Consider the following 18,773-nt stretch of genomic DNA (forward strand, 5'->3'; position numbering starts at 1 on the left):
AAATATTGAATAAATTATTCAATGAATGAATAAATCCATGACCTGACTCTTACCAGTTTGTGTTGTTTTTCTTTTTCTCACATGAATCTTTTGTTGAGAGAAAGTCAACAAAATTCTCACTCATTGTTCCCTGACCACATCATGTACCTTGCCAACCACCCCTGTGAATTTACCCACACAGTTTCTCCAGTTTGTAATGTTCTTCTCTCTCTTCTCTGATAATCAGAGACCTACATTTCCTTTAAGGCCAAGACCAAATCCCACCTTCAGTGTGAGTGCTTCTCAGTTATACAAGGCTTCAGTGACCTACTCTCTCATCATCTATGATTTTTACGGTCTGTATCTACTCAACACACATTTTATATATTTTTTCTTTTAAGTATATATTACCTTTTAAGTATCTCCCCAGTTAGTATTTAAACCCCTTGAATTGAGGAATTCTGTTTTATGTCTGTTTTTATTTCCAATACCTAATCTAATACTACAATAAATGTAAGTTTCTAAGGATGGTCGGATTTTTTTGCATTGATATAATACATCATAAAAAGTCTGGGGCTTCTCTAAACCTAATTGAGATTATAAGTGAATAATTAAGCTCTTAAAATTAGAGAGTAATATTTCCATTAAATTTAATCCTAGTATACGTATACATTGTGTACCCGTATATCCATTTACCAGAATATACACAGAGCCACAATTACATCTGGTTGTTGTACGAGGTTGATGAACTATGGGTCATTTTTCAACGGCAAATATTATAGTGCATCCCAGGACACCTGTGTTCACAGGATCAGCTCTTTGAAACTATATTTGGATGTACAAGCTATTAAAAGCTTCTTGTACTGAGTGACCTTTCAGGCAGAATTTAGATCGAATACTCACACTGCTGCTGCCTGTTGCTGAGTGGAAGAGAGCAGAAAACCCTGGATTCAAACCACTATTGGGTTTTTGTTTTGCTTGTTTTGTTTCTTTTTCATTTTGCCTTAAGAAGATGAGCAATGAAACCACAACCCTGATATCCTTAAAGGAGGCAATGAAAAGGTTGCTAATGGCTACAGGGAGGGAGCAAGCATGGGTCTGCTTTTCTGGGAAGATGAGTAAGAGAAGAATGAAGAATAAAAATAAGCAAAGAACTACGGACATGCTAATTAGAATTCTTTCTGTTAACGTGTTCAGGTTTAAAAAATGTCAATTAATAATAAAGAAAAATCTACTCCCAGGTGCTATAATTCCATTCAATTAATGCATGTGCTATATGCCAGGTTTACAAAAATAAGTAACATGTGGTTTCTGCCCTCAAGGAGCTCACACCCTTAGGAATAACAGAAGTATTCAAGAATGCTTACAATTTAATGTGACTGACATTATAATGGTGATGTTCCTAAAGGGCTATGAGAACATGAAGAGAGGAATGAATTTTGCCTTTGACACTAGGAAAAGGAACCCTTCATAGAGGGACATTTAGGCTGGATCTGAAAGTGTGAGTAGGAGTTTACAAGAAATAAAAATACGGTAAGGAATTCTAGGCTAAGGAAACAGTACATGGAAGCATAGAAGCTTAGAATCGCATACGGTATTCAGTCAGCAGCTAGATGTCTCATATGACTGGTGACTAGGATGTGTAAGAGGACTGGCAGAAGATGGGGGCGAAGGGTAAAGAGCCTATGTTTCCTGCTGAGGAAATCCAACTTGGCTCCAGCAATATCACTGGGCAAGTCGGCAGCATAAAACGTATATAATAGTCAAATTATAAGATCAGAATTGTGTTTTAGAAGAATATCTCTGGAGAATGGATTGGACGTGAAAAGGAGGAATCAAGTTAGACTGCTGTAATCCTAGGTCCAAGTGAAAGATGGTGATTAACTGGCTTACTGGAGATAGAGAGGACGGGGTAGATTAGAGACATGCTGATGGAGAGAAAGGGAAAAAATGGTGAGTTATTCTGAGATTTCTAGTTTGAGGAATTGGGTAGATGGTGATGTCACTAACTGAGATGGAGAATTGTAGTAGAAACGCAGATTTGCAGACATGTTGTTTAGGATTTATTTGGAATGATCGGGAATGCCTTTTGGTGAAAGGATTCCAAAGAACTGCTCCAATTGTAAACCTTTATACTGAATGACAAGCTAGAGTTTACCTCTAGAGTTCAAGCTGGAGATGACCTAAAAGAAGTATCTTCTTAAAGGTCTAAAAGTTAATACAAAGAGTTTGCCAGATAATCGTTTTGACTTGCAGACAGAGATTACTGGCATATTAGATCATGCAGGCCTATACTACAAAAATGCACATTTCGTACAGAGCCTTATCTATATGTAAATAGAATCCAAAGCAATGAGAAAATTCCATTGCCGAAATTTCTGAAGATGGGGTGCGAGAGGAGGGAGGAGGGACTTAGTAGATTCAGCGTAAGACAGTTGAGTTTGACATCACCATCCAGGTGGAGATGTGCAAAACATAGTTGAATATACAGGTCTAGAGCTTAGGAGAGGAGTGGTACCTGAAGCTAAATTAGCCTTGGGAGAAAGTAAAGACCGAGAAGAGAAAATGTTCAAAGATAGAACCCTAGGCAACCACAACAGTATTCGGGTGACTGGGGACATAGAAACTCGGGGAAGTGGCTGTGTGTGTATAATTTCCTTCGTGAAAGACAATGTCGGTGGGGGTTTCCCTGGTGGCGCAGTGGTTGAGAGTCCGCCTGCCGATGCAGAAGACTCGGGTTCGGGCCCCGGTCTGGGAGGATCCCACATGCCGCGGAGCGGCTGGGCCCGTGAGCCATGGCCGCTGAGCCTGCGCGTCCGGAGCCTGTGCTCCGCAGCGGGAGAGGCCACAAGAGAAGCCTGCGTACCACAAAAAAAAAAAAAAAGACAATCTGGGTGGCTTCAGGCAAGTGAGTTGTGTGGTTCCAATTCTTTGTGGTTCAGTTAGACATAATTTTGGTGCCACAGCGCCCCCTAATGATCAGGGCTGTTCAGAGCTACTCAACTCCCCCTTTTGCTGTTACGCTGCTTAGCATTTCACTAACATCACAAATGTCAATCATAGGGGACATGTTTTATTAGTTCTGTGTAAGGCCTCTTATAGGTATTGGGGGACAGGCATAAAGATTTCCAAGAAATAGTCTCTGATCCTCTCCCTCCAAGAGCTTACAACTTAGATCATGAAAAGCTAACTAAAAATAAAGGACAAGATGGGGAGTGACAAGTGATAGAGGCAGTCCTGTGAGAGAGTAGCTAGGCAGGGAGCAGATCTTCAGGTAGAAAGGCTGAGGGATTCAAGCAGGCAGTGGAATTTGAGCTTATCCTTGATGGTTGGGACTTGGACAGTCATAATAAGGCAGAGAAAGCCACCTTAATAAATACTGGTCTCCACACTAGTCAGCTATGTGACAGTTCAGTTTCAATCTTTTTGAGACTCAATTTCTTTATCCGTAAATAGTAAAAATGACTGCTTTACTTCTAATGGTTGTTGTGAGAATCAAATTAAAGCTTGTATAAAATATTTTTTAACATGTAAAGTATGGTACGAAGACAAGACATGGCATGTAATTGAGGTAATTAGACAATTCACATGTTTGGCAATATAAGGAATGCCAGAACTAGGATGATGACTAGAGAACGGCAAATGGGAACATCTGTTCATAATCTTAAAACATAAATAGCTACTCAAATTTGATAGTGGTTATAAACAATGTATTATAGCCTTGTATTAAGACAGAACCTTAGTTTTGTGCCCTGACCTAAATTAACCCTTGATTCTTTTATCGTATAGAGTAGACCACAAACTCCAAGCGTTAGAAGCACAGTTTAAAGAACTGGACTTCACCAAGGATAATCTGACACAGAAATTTGAACATCATAGCAAGACTTTGGCAAACCAAGCTGCGCAAGATGAACTGTGGACAGCAGTTCTGTCATTCAAGTGAGTATCTAATCAGAAATCAGTGGAATTTTGTGGTTTTGTGAGAGCTTGCTGTGGTCATTCTAAAACTGGTTTTCTTTTTTTTTTTTAACAAATTTATTTATTTATTTTTGGTTGCATTGGGTCTTCGTTGCTGCACACGGGCTTTCTCTAGTTGCAGCAAGTGGGGGCTTCTCTGGTTGTGGAGCATGGGCTCTAGGCACGCGGGCTTCAGTAGTGGCAGCACACGGGCTCAATAGCTGTGGCTCACAGGCTCTAGAGCGCAGGCTCAGTAGTTATGGCGCACAGGCTTAGTTGTTCCGCAGCATGTAGGATCTTCCTGGACCAGGGCTCAAACCCATGTCCCCTGCATTGGCAGGCAGACTCTTAACCAGTATGCCACCAGGGAAGTCCCTAAAATTGGGTTTCTTAATATGGTTTCGACAATGGATTGTGAAGAAGTTACATTTTCTTAAGCTCATTCATTCAAGAGATTAATTTAAGCACCTGTTTACTTGTCAGAACTGTGGTACACATCTCAGAGTCCCTTGCTTGCCAAAGTCTTACTAACATAGAGATGGATAATATAACTCCTCTGCCATGGAGAAACTTATAGTATGAGTGGCCTGAGATCTAAGCTATCCAGTTTAGTGCAAGCCCTATTTCTTTTCTTTTCTTTCTTTTTTAAAAAATTCTTTTAATAGTGTGTATCTGTAATTCCCAAACTCCTAATTTATCTCTCTCCCCTTCCCCTCTGGTAACCGTAAAATTGTTTTCTATGTTTCTGAATCTGTTTTGTAAATAAGTTCATTTGTATAATTTTTTTAGATTCCACATATAGGTGATATCATGTGGTATTTGTCTTTGTCTGACTTACTTAATTATGATAATCTCTAGGGCCATCCATGTTGCTGCAAGTGTCATTATTTTGTTCTTTTTTATGTCTGAGTAACATTCCTCTGTATATATGTATCACATCTTCTCTATCCATTCATTGGTCGATGGACACTTAGGTTGCTTCCATGTCTTGGCTATTGTAAATAACTACTATGAACAATGGGAGGCCCTATTTCTAAAGTAAGCATTTTCTAAACTGCAACAGCTGATTGTTACCTGAAAACTGGGTTCACCTCTTGGTGGGCATTGAGCCAAAAGACAACCAAGCCAAAGCTTGGGACAAGAAAGGATGTATTACTTGTAGCAAGTAAGGAAAACACCAGGGATCTTTCCCAAAGCAGCATCTTCCCAAACAGCAAAACTGGGGTAGTTTTAAGCTAAGGGTACATGCATATTCATGAAGGGGCTTGAACAGAGAATTCAGCAGCGAATTGGGGCAAAGGTTGACAGAGTCCAAGCTTTAGTTGACTGAAGTCATAAGGGTCAGAAAAGGTCAACATCATTATTCCATCTTCCACTGGGTGGGGACCTCAGTTCCTGCAGAACTCAAAAGATATGTATCAGATTGTTATATATATCCCTTGAGGAGGAACTAGGACTCTTATCACTAAACTACTTTTTCTTCACAGCTTTTCCTTTGTTCCTGCATTCCCTCACTTCCCATTAAGATCATGAATTACTGAGACCTGTTCAAGGTCAAGCACTGTGGCCAGGCTTAGATCACAAAATGGCTTAGGTCAAAAATGGCTTCTCTTATGTCAAGAGAGCCATGCCTGGTTCTCTTTCTCTGGGGACCTCCTACCGTATCTGCTTACATTTCTCCTAGTAGGTTTATACTTCTTTGAATTATCCTAATAAAATTCATTTTATGTTTGTATGTAAAGAGATCTAATGCTTAAGAAGCTCTCCACATTTTTTGTAGGTTCACTCCAATGGAATTGAATATTTTATACAGCTACGTCATTGAAGTACTCATCCGCTTGCACACTCATGTGCTTGAGAAGCTGCCAGATCTGGTGAGAGGTCTTCCCACCTTAGCCTCCATCCTTAGACGAAAAGTCAAGAACAAGCGCATTAGAGTTGTGTGGGAGTCTGTCCTGGAGGAGCATGGGATGCAAGAAGGAGATATCACAGCACTGTGTACCTTCTTTGTAGCACATGGTAACAAGGCAGAACACTACATTGCTAAAGTAAGGCAAATGTATATAAAAGATGTCAATTTCATGATCACTAATATGGTAAAGAACCAGGCTCTGCAGGATGGTTTGCTAAAGGCTGTTCAGGTCATTGAGAAGGGAAAAGCAGTGGGGGCCCCTGAAAAGCAAAAGTCATCCCTAGAAGAGTTGATACCATCAGCCAAAAGCTAACCTGTTACTCTAGACCCAGAGATTACACTTCTAGTAATTTATCTTGCAAATGGGAAAAAATACATACATGCAATTTATTACAGGCTTATTTTTATAGCAAAAGTGAGGAGAGTGTTAAATTATGATATACTGATACAGTGGATACTTTCTGTGTAGCAATACAAGAGAAAGAAGAAGCTCTTCGTGTAATCGTATAGTAATATGGATTTATCACCAAGATGTGTTGTTTTAAAATATTCATTTCCAATATATATTGCTAAATGGAAAAAATGGGCAAAAACAAACATATAGGCTACTATATCTATAAACTTCATAAACTTCTTCTGGAGAAATACATTAAAAAGTGATAACCTTGGTTTACTCAGGGAAGAAAACTGAGAGGATAGGGATCAAATGTAGGAGGAAGTCTTTTCAATGTTAATCCATTTGTACTTTTTGAATTTTGAACCATGTGAATGTATGTACTAAAAGCAATAAATAAATAAAACATCTAATATATTTTGTATGTTGATGTGATTTTCTCTCTAGTACAGTTCCATAGTTATTTGTACTAGAAAGGGAACTCTCACACACTGACCATATATTTATAATTTAAAAAAAATTATTTATTTGGCCGTGCCAGGTCTCAGTTGCAGCATGCGAACTCTTAGTTGTGGCATGTGGGATCTAGTTCCCTGACCAGGGATCGAACTCAGGTCCCCTGCACTGGGAGCGTGGAGTCTTAGCCACTGAACCACCAGGCAAGTCCTATTTATAATATTTTTTGAATAAATGCCATGCACTAGGTAGTGTGAATAACAGAAACATATTCAAATGTGGATCCTGCCCTACAGGTAAAAGTTAAGTACTGATGCTTTATTTGGGAGGTACAAATTCAGGACAACCAGAATGAGTAACACTTTGGAAGGCTGTTATGTAGAGAAGGATGAGAAATAATACAAGATGATGTGTTAACTTGCTGGCTCCTCCTTGACAATAGGTTGCTTGCTAGATCCATGCACTCAGTCTTGTCCTTCTCCAGACACATTGTTTAGAGACACCATGCCAAAAAAAAAAAAGAAAGAGAGAGAAACCATGTGTTGGAAGTGTTACTGAACCAAACTTGGTCTGTTTGCCCGCCATGCAGCAAAGCCAACCTACTGACATGGGGGTGTGTTGAAGGAAAGTGCAGCATTTATTGCAGGGCACCAAGCAAAGAGAACGGGCAGCTAGTGCTGGAAAAATGACAGGAACTCCTGTGTGGCTTCCAGAGAAGGGTTTTAAAGGCAACTTTTGTTGTGAAGGTTGCAGCTCACGGACTTTCTTTTGATTGGTTGGTTGTTAGGTAATAGGGTGATGTTTCCGGAATCTTAATCATCAACCGATTTCTACAAGTTTAGGGTCTAGTGCTTGTGATCAGCATGTAGTCACCATCCTCCACCTGGGTGGGGTGAGCCTTAATTTCTGCAGAACAACTCAAAGATATACATCAGATCATTGTACATCCCTTGAGAAGGAACTAGGACTGTTTTATCACTGAAGTATTGTTTAACCTATTATTAATTTTTCTATTTGGCTGCTTTTCCTTTGTTTCTGCATTTCCTCCCTTCCTTAATTTGTAACTGCTTGAGTCTGCTCTTTGGAACTCAGGGAAGGGCTAGGAAACAAAAGCCTTTGTTTCCTACAAGAAACAGGAGACATGGAGGGGCCTTTGTAGCTGGGAGGGCCCTGCAGGGTCCTGCTTGGTTTCAATCCCCCCTTTTCTTTGATACTCCTCAATCCTACTGGAACAAAAAAGGGAATAAAGTTTTCTACAGAGAGGTTAATCATAAACTTGGCAGGGAAACTCGATTTTAGAGGGGCTTGGTTTCAACAGGAAGAAGGAGGGAAAATTTCTCTGTTATGCTCACAAAGTCTACTGTTTTCAATTGGTCAAAATTGGCTCTGTGGGGAGTGACCCCCTCATACTTCCAGGATGCATCATCTAAGCCCTCCTAGCAGCCACTGGGAAGCCAGTGACTGCATTGTTCAGTGCAGTATTTCACAGGATCCCAGAAGTGGCAGGAGAAGCCAGAGATTCCAGAAGTGCAACTGGTCAGCCCCAGGCAGAGGAAAGGACTGTGGGCCACAAAGTAAACGAAGCCAGGGAAGTCTGAGGAAGCACATAAAATGTATATCCATTACACAAGACACAGGTACCGGAAAATAGAAATCAAAATGCAAGAGTTAAAATAAGATTACAATAAAAACCATAATCACTAGGCAATATACAAATGAGTGAGTTCAGAGGAGGGGTATCATTGTGTGGTGGAGAAATATCTCCTAGAGGAAGTGCCTTGAACTGATCCTTGAAGGAGGCAAAGCCAAGAAGCAACTCAGTTAGGATGAACTGAGATTTCAAGCAATGGCCCCAAAACACAAGATTTGTATGACAGTGAATAGATCATAACTGAATGTTTAAAAGAATAATAGGAGATTCCACAGGAAAAGGAGGTTGGGATCACATTAGGGAGCCTGGAATTCCAGGCTAAGGGATTGATACTATGGACAACTGGATGACAACCAGTTTTTTGAACCTGCGTTAAAAAAAAACGAAACTTCCAAAGCTCTCTAGAAAAGATCCACACCTCCTAGTTTTGCCTTCATCTGGAAACCACTCATCTCCAGCACCTAAATGACCTCAGCAAACCCAAAAGACCTTAATGACTATTTACATGCACAGTGACTTTCTTTTCTCTTCGTCCACAGCTATCTAGCATTTCCTCAGAAAACTCAGACCTGTTTTTTTTCCAAAAATTTTAGAATTGTGGTAAAACACACATAACATAAAATTCACCACCTTAACCATTTTAAAAAATGTTTTATTATTTTTTTTAAGACTAGTCAAGTGCAGTAGTGACAACCACCTTAACCATTTTTAGGTGTACAGTTCAGCAGTATTAAATATTTACATTCATAAAATTGTGCAACCATCACCACCATCCGTCTCCAGAACCTGTAAAACTGAAACTCTCTATCCATTAATAACTCTACTTTGTCTCTATGAAGCTTGGTTCTTAAGTACTAGAGATCACAGTCTTTATATAATCCCCACCGTTTTCTTAGCCAAAATCTACTTTTTCATACAACTCAATTCAGTAGGATCAGTTGTCAGTAAAAGAACTCAATACCAAAGTAGAAAAACTTATTCCAAAAGCATAAAAAGATAAAATATTTTCCTTTTGAGTTCCTTTGTAATTCTGATTGCTCTAGACTGAAATTCAACAATAAAGTAGTAAGCCCCAGGATAGTGGCAGCAGCACCAAAGTTTGTTTCCCAAGTGCCTGTTAAACTGCAGCAAGTTTGTGGATTCTCGGAGATGCTTTTCCAAGAACTTTGGAAAGCGACCTAAGAGGCTTAGTTACAAATTAACGGAAACAGAAGGGTATTCTCAGGAGTACTGAGGAAAGAATTTTTTAAATTACTATTCGGTTTTTAGTTTGTTTTGAGTTTTCCCATTTTCTGCCCAGAGACTAACCTTGCGACACTACCGCGTTTCCGCAGCCTCCGGAAGCAAGAATCACGCGGGAAAAGTGGAGCTGTAGGGGTTGCGACGCAAGGGGAGGGTCCTCTCCCGTGGGCGGGGCGGGCGGCGCGCGCAGGCCCGGAAGTCCCTCCCGGCCGAACGTGAGCCTTCTCTGCTCTTGGTCGCTTCTCTAAGGTGGGAGGGGCCGTTTTGGCGGGCAGCTGTGACGTCACTAGCCCTTGTTGGTTTGCTACAGCACTGCAGCCAAGATGAGGCTTTCTGGCTGACCGAAGAAAGGCGAGGGGTGGGCTCAGAGACCCGGGAAGTGCTCGCTCGCGGCCCCACAGCAGCGGTAAAACTGGAGTCCCGCTCCAGCAGAGCCCGGCGTCCTGGCGAAAGCAGTGTTCTTTCTCGAGCGGTGGCCTGGCGGCTGCGCGCCTCCGCAGCCTCGGGCTTGGCTGCCCGGAACTAAGAGAGCATCCTCACCTGGTAAGAGGGAGGAGGGGAACTTGGTGCGAGCCTCCTGCGGCGCCAGAGAGCCAGAGCCCACCGTCCTCCCTGCCGCAGCGGTTGTTAATGCCTGGGAGCAGACAAGGTTCATTTGTTTTTTTTCCGGATGTTTGTCTTAAACATGGACAAATACACCGCCTTCCAGGGTCGTACCGTTTACCTTGCCAGCAGAACATCTTTTTACTTCAAGACGTTTGATACTCCCAATCTCTGAATTCTGGTAGGCTGCTGGGCATAATATTTAAACACAAAACTGTTAATTTGCTTTTTCCTTACTTGGGCTGCAAATACGATTCTTTCTCTTTCAGGTGTTTGTTGAATATGCCTTATTAGCATATTAAAATGGCTGTACCCAAAGACGCCATCCCTTCCTTGTTTGATTGCCAGTGCCAGATCTGTGTGGAAATCCTAATTGAGCCTGTGACACTCCCTTGTAACCACACGCTCTGTAAACCATGCTTCCAATCGACTGTCGAAAAGGCAAATTTGTGCTGTCCCTTCTGTCGCCGCCGGGTCTCTTCGTGGACTCGGTACCATACCCGAACAAATTCTCTTGTCAATACGGAACTGTGGGAGATAATTCAAAAACACTATCCAGAGGAATGCAAGCTTAGAGCCTCTGGGCAAGAATCAGAGGAAATTGGTGAGTAAAACCCAGCGCGTTTGTTGTCTAAAAACAAAAATCCTTTTAAAAGCCAATCACCACTAATCCATTTTTTTTAAATTAATTAATTAATTATTTTGGTGCTGCATTCAGTCTTCGTGACTGCATGTGGGCTTTCTCTAGTTGCCGCGAGCGGGGGCTGCTCTTTGTTGCGGTGCACTGGCTTCTCATTGCAGTGGCTTCTTGTTGCGCAGCCCGGGCTATAGGCGCACGGGCTTCAGTAGTTGCGGCACGCCGGCTCAGTAGTTGCGGCTCGCCGGCTCTAGAGCACAGACTCAGTAGTTGTGGCGCATGGCCTTCGTTGCTCCACGGCATGTGGGATCTTGCGGACCAGGGATCGAACCCGCGTCCCCTGCATTGACAGGCAGATTCTTAACCACTGCGCCACCAGGGAAGCCCCTAATCCATTTTTTTAAAGAATCAAACAGAAAGCCCGGTTAGTGTTTGTGTAAATTTTTCAGGGGTATTTGGGTTTTATGGGTCCCAAAATGTTGATTAAGGTCAGTGGCACGATTTTGTGCATTGTCACAGCGCAGGCTGTATTCAATTGATATTTGCTGGATTAAAAATGAAAAGAAAAAACCCAGAATAAAAGAATTGCCTGCTAGAGTCTTCAGTCATGTGAAAAGTTATATAGTCACAGATGAGCAATAGTGTAGTATAGCAACAGCATAAGTAAGGAAACTACTGGATTCTTTTGTTAATATCTTTTTCACTTTAAATTACTTTCTCTAACTTACTTGCCTGTTCATCGCCATTCATTTAATTCTTCAGTTTGCAACTGTTACCGAGTCCAAGCGCTCTCTGCTCCCTGGCGACAGGCCAATAAATCAGAGACGAGGGGTTGAGGCAAGGAATACGAGTTTGGAAAGCCGGCAGACCGAGAAGATAGCTGACTAAAGTCTCAAAATAACCATCTTACCGGGTTTGGATGCCAGTTTGTTTTATAGCACAGAGAGGGGGAGGAGATGAGGAAGTAGAGTTAAAAAGCCATAAATTTTGCAAATATCCCACATGTTTCCTTGAGCAAAGGCACTTTGGTTTAACATTCAGGCAGAGGGGCAGGGTTCCGCCAGGCAAGCCATTTTGTGTAGACAGTATCCTTTTAGTGAACAAAAGCAACAGGAAGCAAAGGTTAAAGTAAAAGAAACAGATCCTACATGTAGTCTGATTTGCCTCTTCCCTGTTACATAGGGAGCCTAAAATAGCTTTCTGTGGCCAGTTCCATCTAGTTCAAACATTTTTATTCATAGCTCTCCACAGTATGGACTACTCATTATGCTCCAAACTGAACACTGGACTCTAGCAGCCTGATCACTCACGTGATCAATAAGTCATGCGGTGTTTCATGTTTAGGCTTTGAATGTGGTGCTTATGCTCTGGTCTACTTGCCTTATTTTGGAATTCTTTTTATTGTGGTAAATAAAATTTGCCATTTTAACCATTTTTAAGTGTACAGTTCAGTGTTGTTAATTACATTCACAATGTTTTGCAGCCATCACCACTGTGTTTCCAAAACTTTTTCATTACCCCAGACAGACTCTTTAACCATTAAGCAATGACTCCCCATTCTTCCGCTCCCCGCCCCCTTTCTGGAGTTTCTAATCTATGAATTTGCTTGTTCTAGATTTTTCATATAAGTGTGTTCATTCAGTATGTGATCTATTGTGTCTGGCTTCTTTCACTTAGCATGATACTTCCAAAGTTCATACAAGGTTATATCAGTACTTCTTTCCTTTTTAGGGCTGAATAATTTTATGGATATATTATATATTTTTCATTCATCCATTGATGGACATTTGGATAGTTTTCATCTTTTGGCTGTTTGAACAGTGCTGATATGAATATTCATGTACAAGTATTTGTTTGAATATGTTTTCATTTCTTTTCTGTATATATCTAGGAGTGGAATTGCTGGATCATATGGTAATTCTATGTTTAGCTTTTTGAGAAACTCCCAAACTTTTCCACAGGTCTGCACCATTTTACATTCCCACCACAATGTGTAATGGTTCCAATTTCTGCACATCCTAACCAACACTTGTTATTTTCTGGGGGTTTTTTTTGTTTTTTTATTATTTTTTTATAGGCATCCTAGGAGGTGCTAAGTGGTAGCTTAGTGTGTTTTTTAAATTGTGGTAAAGTATACATAACAAAATTTACCATTTTAACCATTTTTAGGTGTGCAGTCCAAGGCATTAAGTACATTCACATAGGTGTGCAACCATCGCCACCATCCCTTTCCAGAACTTTTTCATCTTCCCAAACTGAAACTCCACACCCATTAAACAATAATTCCCCAATTCCCTCTTCCTCCAGCCCGTGGCAACCACCATTGTTACTTCCTGCCTCTATGAATTTGACTACTTTGGGTACCTCATATAAGTAGAATCATAGTAGCTGTTTGTGCTTTTGTATCTGGCTTCTTTCTTCCTTCCTTTCCTTTCCTTTCCTCCCTTCCCTTCTCTCCTCTCTCTTTCTTTTTTCCCGGAGGGCAATTTGGCAATTTTTTAAAAAATTGAAGTATAATCGACTTAACAGTATTGGTTTCAGGGGTACGGCAGTGATTCGATATTTTTATACACTACAAAATGATCACCTTCTTTCACTTAGCATAATGTCAGAGTTTATCCATGTTGTAGCATGGGTCGGAATTTCATTCCTTTCTATGGCTAAATAATATTTCATTGTATGTATTTACCATGCTTTGTTTATGCATTCATCTGTCAATGGATCTTTGGGTTACTTCCATCTTTGGCTTCCACCTTTTGGCTATTGTGAATAATGCTGCTATGAACATTGGTGTACAAGTGTCTGTATCCCTGCTTTCAACTCTTTTGGGTATGTACCCAGGAAGGAACTGCTGGATCATATGGTAATTCTATGTTTAATTTTTTGAGGAACTGCTATACTCTTCCATAGCAGCTGTACAATCTTAAACACTCCCACCAGCAATGTGCAAGGGTTCCTTTTTAGGATATCTTTGTCAGCATTTGTTACTTTATGGTTTTGTTTTGTTTGTTTGATACAGCCATCCTAGTAGGTGGGAGATGCTATCCCATTGTGGTTTTGATTTGCATTTCCCGAATGACTAATGATATTGAGCATCTTTTCATGTGCTTATTGGCCATTGCATATCTTCTTTGGAAAGATGTTTATTTAAGTCCTTTGCTCATTTTTTAATCGGGTATTTGTTTTTTTGTTATTGAGTTGTTAGTATTCCTAATATATTCTGGAGTTAACCCTTATCAGATATGATTTGCAAATATTTTCTCATTCCATAGGTTGCCATTTCACTTTACTGATTGTGTCCTTTGATGCACAGAAGTATTTAAGTTTGATGTAGTCCCATTTGTCTATTTTTACTTTTGTTACTTGTGCTTTTGGTGTCATATCCAAGAAATCATTGCTAAATCCCATGTCATGAAGCTTTTCCCCTGTTTTCTTCAGGAGCTTTATATGTAGTTTTAGGTGGCTGTTCAGTAAGTATGACTAAAAAGTGGTGATGGGCAATTAACTCTCATTGTATAAAAGTGTCTTGTGTAAAATGTTTGAGGTTAAGATGGTAAAGATAATAATGTAAGTGGTGGACAGTTACAGTTTGTGGCTGCACAACATCTTACATTTTGATAGTTTCCTACCTAAGCGTTCTGTCTTCTCTACGAAATTACAGGAGTCATACTTCCCATCTCCTAGGGTCAGGCATGTGACCTAAGACCTGGATTTAGAAGTAAACAGTATGAATATGTAGCAGTGAGCAGGAAGATTGACCTGCAAGCCTGGTGACAGAGAAACCCACTTCTTCAGGGGCAGCGCTGCTTGGACTTTTGGAATCCAGGTCTAAGCAGCAGCGGAAATGGTATTTTTGCTAGAACAACTCTCATGGTGTAATTGGGCATTATTTCTGATAACATACCTTTAGGACCTGGGTCTCGGGCCCACCCAAAGATTATTTCTATATTTGATTTCTATAATATGCTATTACTAGGCAGACCTCTTTGATAATTGATAGCAAGATTAGTTGCAAGTAGGAGACCTTCAAAGATGTGGGAATCTCACATTGATTGTAGGAACTGTTTGGGTTTGATGGCAGTGAGGATAAAATTAGTTACAGAGGATGTGACTTTAGCAGTCCAATATCATGCATTGATGAAACAGTTCCTTAAGGTATTACCTAGAATAAAGTGCCCATTTAAGGAGAGGCTATGGGTGCTTGCCAAGGGTTTGTATAGAATTCTCCCCCCCCCATTTCTCAGAAATTTTACTTAAGTAGAATTCTTTCTTAAGGCATTAAAAAACCCAGGACGTTTCTGTGATTTCCCTAAGAGAGTTTTCTCATCTTTTGCAGTCATAGGCTGATACTGTCAAAAACCAGAGCCTGAGCTTGTGAGTTGAGGAATTACAACATAAATTGAGTTTAAAATCTCACTAGATCTCTTATAAAAGTTAAGGGGCTTAGTAGGGAAAAGAGTGGGACCATAAAATTGGACAGTTACATAGGGCTGACTTGGGTGACTAGTACCTCAGACCCCACTTCTGAACTAAATCCTCTGAATGTTACAAATTTTCATCAACTATGTGCAAGAGACACAGCAACAAATAATGGCTTAAACAAGGAAGACATCTTTTCTCAACAAGAAGTTCAGAGGCAAGCAGTCTAGGACTTGACTCATGTGGATGTCATCAAGGAACCAGGTTCCTCCCCTTTTTTCCCTCCCTCCATCCTTAGTATTGGCTTTTGTCCTCGTGGTCACAGTACAGATGCTGTGCTCCCATATTCCAGCATGGACAAGGAGGAAGGGGGTGGTGTCCCTATTACAAAGGTAAAACCCACAGATGAGAGTTCTGCTTGTTTTAGCGGGACACATTTTCTTGTACACAGTTGAGGTTCTTTTAATAAGGAAGCAAAGAAGACTGGATGTGAAATAGGAAACTAACAGAGTCCATCATAATGTCGTTCTTTAAAATCAGCCTTCATGATACACAGTTATTATCTGTAGTCAGTCCAAGCCATTGCATGTCACGTGAGCACATCTGTTTGCTTTCTTGTGAGTGCTATTTAAGTTTATTTTTTAAAATTTCATAGCTTTATTGAAGTATAATTATAGCTTTATTGAAGTATAATTAATGTGCAGTAACTGAGTGTATTTAAAATTTGCAATTTGACAAGTTTTGATATGAGCATCTTTTCATGTGCTTTTTTGCTGTCTCTTTTGGTAAAGAGTCTGTTCAGATCGCAGGCTCGTTTTTTTTCTTATTGGGTTGTATATCCTTTTTTTTACCGCCCCCACCCCCACCCCCTGTGCAGTTAAGCATGTGGGATCTTAATTCCCTGACCAGGGATTGAACCTGCGCCCCTTCATTGGAAGCGCAGAGTCTTAACCACTGGACTGCCAGGGAAGTCCCTAAGTTTTTAACCCATTTTGAGTTAATTTTTGTATATGGTGTGAGGGAAGGGTCCAACTTCATTCTTTTTTTTTTTTTTTTTTTTTTTGCGGTACGAGGGCCTCTCACTGTGGTGGCCTCTCCCGTTGCGGAGCACAGACTCAGGACGTGCAGGCTCGGCGGCCATGGCTCACGGGCCCAGCCGCACCGCTGCATGTGGGATCTTCCCAGATTGGGGCACGAACCCGTGTCCCCTGCATCGGCAGGCGGACTCTCAACCACTGCGCCACCAGGGAAGCCCCCAACTTCATTCTTTTACATGTGGCTATCTCGTTTTCCTGGTGCCATTTGTTGATAAGACAGTTATTTTAAAGTTTTTGTTTAGTAAGTCTGATGTCTAGACGTCCTTAGGGATGGTTTCTGTTCCTTTGAATTGTCCAAACTTTCTTGTTTGTTAGTATGCCTTGTGGTTGGTTTTTTGGAGAAAATTGAACATTTGAATATTACAATGTGGTAACTCTGGGAATCAGATTCTTCCCTTTCCCTGGGCTTTACCATTTTTTTTATTCTTGAAGGCTATAATAGGCCACTTGTTACTGAGTTTCCCAAACTATTTTTGCAAAGACTATATTCCTTAATGTGTGTTGTCACTTTGTCTTAGTTTGTGTTCAGTTAGTGTTTTGACAGATTTCTTTGAGTGTCAGGAGCTGAAAAAACAAGAAAAAGAAACAAAACAAAGAAGCAGTTCTCTGTCTTGGCACATTGGCTTGGTGCCAAGGCTGTCCTTCAACACTTAGCCAGCCTTGAGCTGAGCCTGGGATCAGCCCAAGGTGAAAGCTTAGGGTCTTCGCAGATGTTTTGTGAGCATGTACCTTGCCCTGAGTCTGCTCATTTCCCTCCAGAACTAGGAACAAGTGTCCCAATCTGAGAACGTGGGTTTCCCTCTTAAAGACTGCCAGTATGCTGAGGAGGGTGTGGGGCAAGAACAAGTAAAGTGTCCCCAAAATTTTCCTACTGCTTTTCAGATTGGCTTTTTCTTTTTCTTTTTTTTTTAGCATTTAATGTTATAATTCACATTTACTTGGCTTTAGAAGAATAAGAGAGATACAACACTAGAATCTCCATAGAGATATATCTTAGCCAAACCACTAAAAAACCCCATTGGAAACAGCAAGACATTTTTTTTTGAATTTTTCAATTTTATTTTATTTATTTTTTATACAGCAGGTTCTTATTAGTTATCTGTTTTATACATATTTTTTTTTTTTTTTTTTTTTTTTGTGGTACACGGGCCTCTCACTGTTTTTGTGGTACACGGGCCTCTCACTGTTGTGGCCCCTCCCGTTGCGGAGCACAGGCTCCGGACGCGCAGGCTCAGCGGCCATGGCTCACAGGCCCAGCTGCTCCGCGGCATGCGGGATCGTCCCGGACCAGGGCATGAACCCATGTCCCCTACATCAGCAGGCGGATCCTCAACCACTGAGCCACCAGGGAAGCCCTGTTTTATACATATTAACGTATATATGTCAATCCCAATCGCCCAGTTCATCCCACCACCACCACCCACCCTGCCACTTTTCCCCCCTTGGTGTCCATATGTTTGTTCTCTACATCTGTGTCTCATTTTCTGCCCTGCAAACCAGTTCATCTGTACCATTTTTCTAGGTTCCACATATATGTGTTAATATACTATATATTTTTTTCTCTTTCTGACTTAACTTCACTCTGTATGAGAGTCTCTAGATCCATCCACGTCTCTACAAATGACCCAATTTCATTCCTTTTTATGGCTGAGTAATATTCCATTGTATATATGTACCACATCTTTATCCATTTGTCTGTCGATAGGCATCTAGGTTGCTTCCATGTCTTGGCTATTGTAAATAGTGCTGCAATGAACATTGGGGTGCATGTGTCTTTTTGAATTATGGTTTTCTCTGGGTATATGCCCAGTTAGTGGGATTGCTGGGTCATATGGTACTTCTAATTTTAGTTTTTTAAGGAAATCCATACTGTTCTCTATAGTGGCTGTATCGATTTACATTCCCACCAACACTGCAAGAGGGTTCCCTTTTCTCCACACCCTCTCCATCATTTGCTGTTTGTAGATTTTCTGATGATGCCCATTCTAACTGGTGTGAGGTGATACCTCATTGTAGTTTTGATTTGCATTTCTCTAATAATTAGTGATGTTGAGTTTTCTCCCATTCTGGGGGTTGTCTTTTCATCTTGTTTATGGTTTCCTTTGCTATGCAAAAGCTTTGAAGTTTCATTAGGTCCCATTTGTTTATTTTTGCTTTTATTTCCATTACTTTAGGAGTTGGATCAAAAAAGATCTTGCTGTGATTTATGTCAAAGACTCTTCTTCCTATGTTTTCCTCTAAGAGTTTTATAGTGTCCGGTCTTAAATTTAGGTCGTTAATCCATTTTGAGTTCATTTTTGTGTATGGTGTTAGGGAGTGTTCTAATTTCATTCTTTTACATGTAGCTGTCCAGTTTTCCCAGCACCACTTGTTGAAGAGACTGTCTTTTCTCCATTGTATATCCTTGCCTCCTTTGTCATAGATTA

At 40.7% G+C, this 18,773-nt stretch overlaps 2 protein-coding genes across 2 annotated transcripts in view; both read left to right on the forward strand.

Annotated features, from left to right (window-relative positions):
- The first annotated feature begins 743 nt into the window (after positions 1 to 743).
- Positions 744 to 6,630, forward strand: SMCO1 (single-pass membrane protein with coiled-coil domains 1). Its single transcript, XM_007124418.2, has 3 exons — positions 744 to 1,041; positions 3,769 to 3,918; positions 5,717 to 6,630. Exons 1-3 carry the CDS (start codon positions 992 to 994, stop codon positions 6,159 to 6,161), a joined length of 645 nt encoding a protein of 214 aa, XP_007124480.1. The 5' UTR covers positions 744 to 991; the 3' UTR covers positions 6,162 to 6,630.
- Positions 6,631 to 9,917: 3,287 nt separating this feature from the next.
- Positions 9,918 to 18,773, forward strand: part of RNF168 (ring finger protein 168) — a 47,900-nt gene continuing 39,044 nt past the window's right edge. Inside the window, 2 exon segments of the mRNA XM_024124179.3 lie at positions 9,918 to 10,375; positions 10,464 to 10,798. Of these exon segments, the coding sequence (XP_023979947.1) occupies positions 10,498 to 10,798 (301 nt within the window). The 5' untranslated portion in view covers positions 9,918 to 10,375; positions 10,464 to 10,497.

Source organism: Physeter macrocephalus, chromosome 1, assembly GCF_002837175.3.
Source record: "Physeter macrocephalus isolate SW-GA chromosome 1, ASM283717v5, whole genome shotgun sequence".
In the NCBI taxonomy this organism is placed as follows: domain Eukaryota; kingdom Metazoa; phylum Chordata; class Mammalia; order Artiodactyla; family Physeteridae; genus Physeter; species Physeter macrocephalus.

Excerpts from the sequence above, each read along its gene's own strand:
- SMCO1 (XM_007124418.2), top strand. The coding sequence starts at position 992 with ATGAGCAATGAAACCACAACCCTGATATCCTTAAAGGAGGCAATGAAA. Across the intron at positions 1,042-3,768 it reads TTAAAGGAGGCAATGAAAAG|AGTAGACCACAAACTCCAAG; the intron begins GTTGCTAATGGC and ends TTTATCGTATAG. Across the intron at positions 3,919-5,716 it reads ACAGCAGTTCTGTCATTCAA|GTTCACTCCAATGGAATTGA; the intron begins GTGAGTATCTAA and ends CATTTTTTGTAG.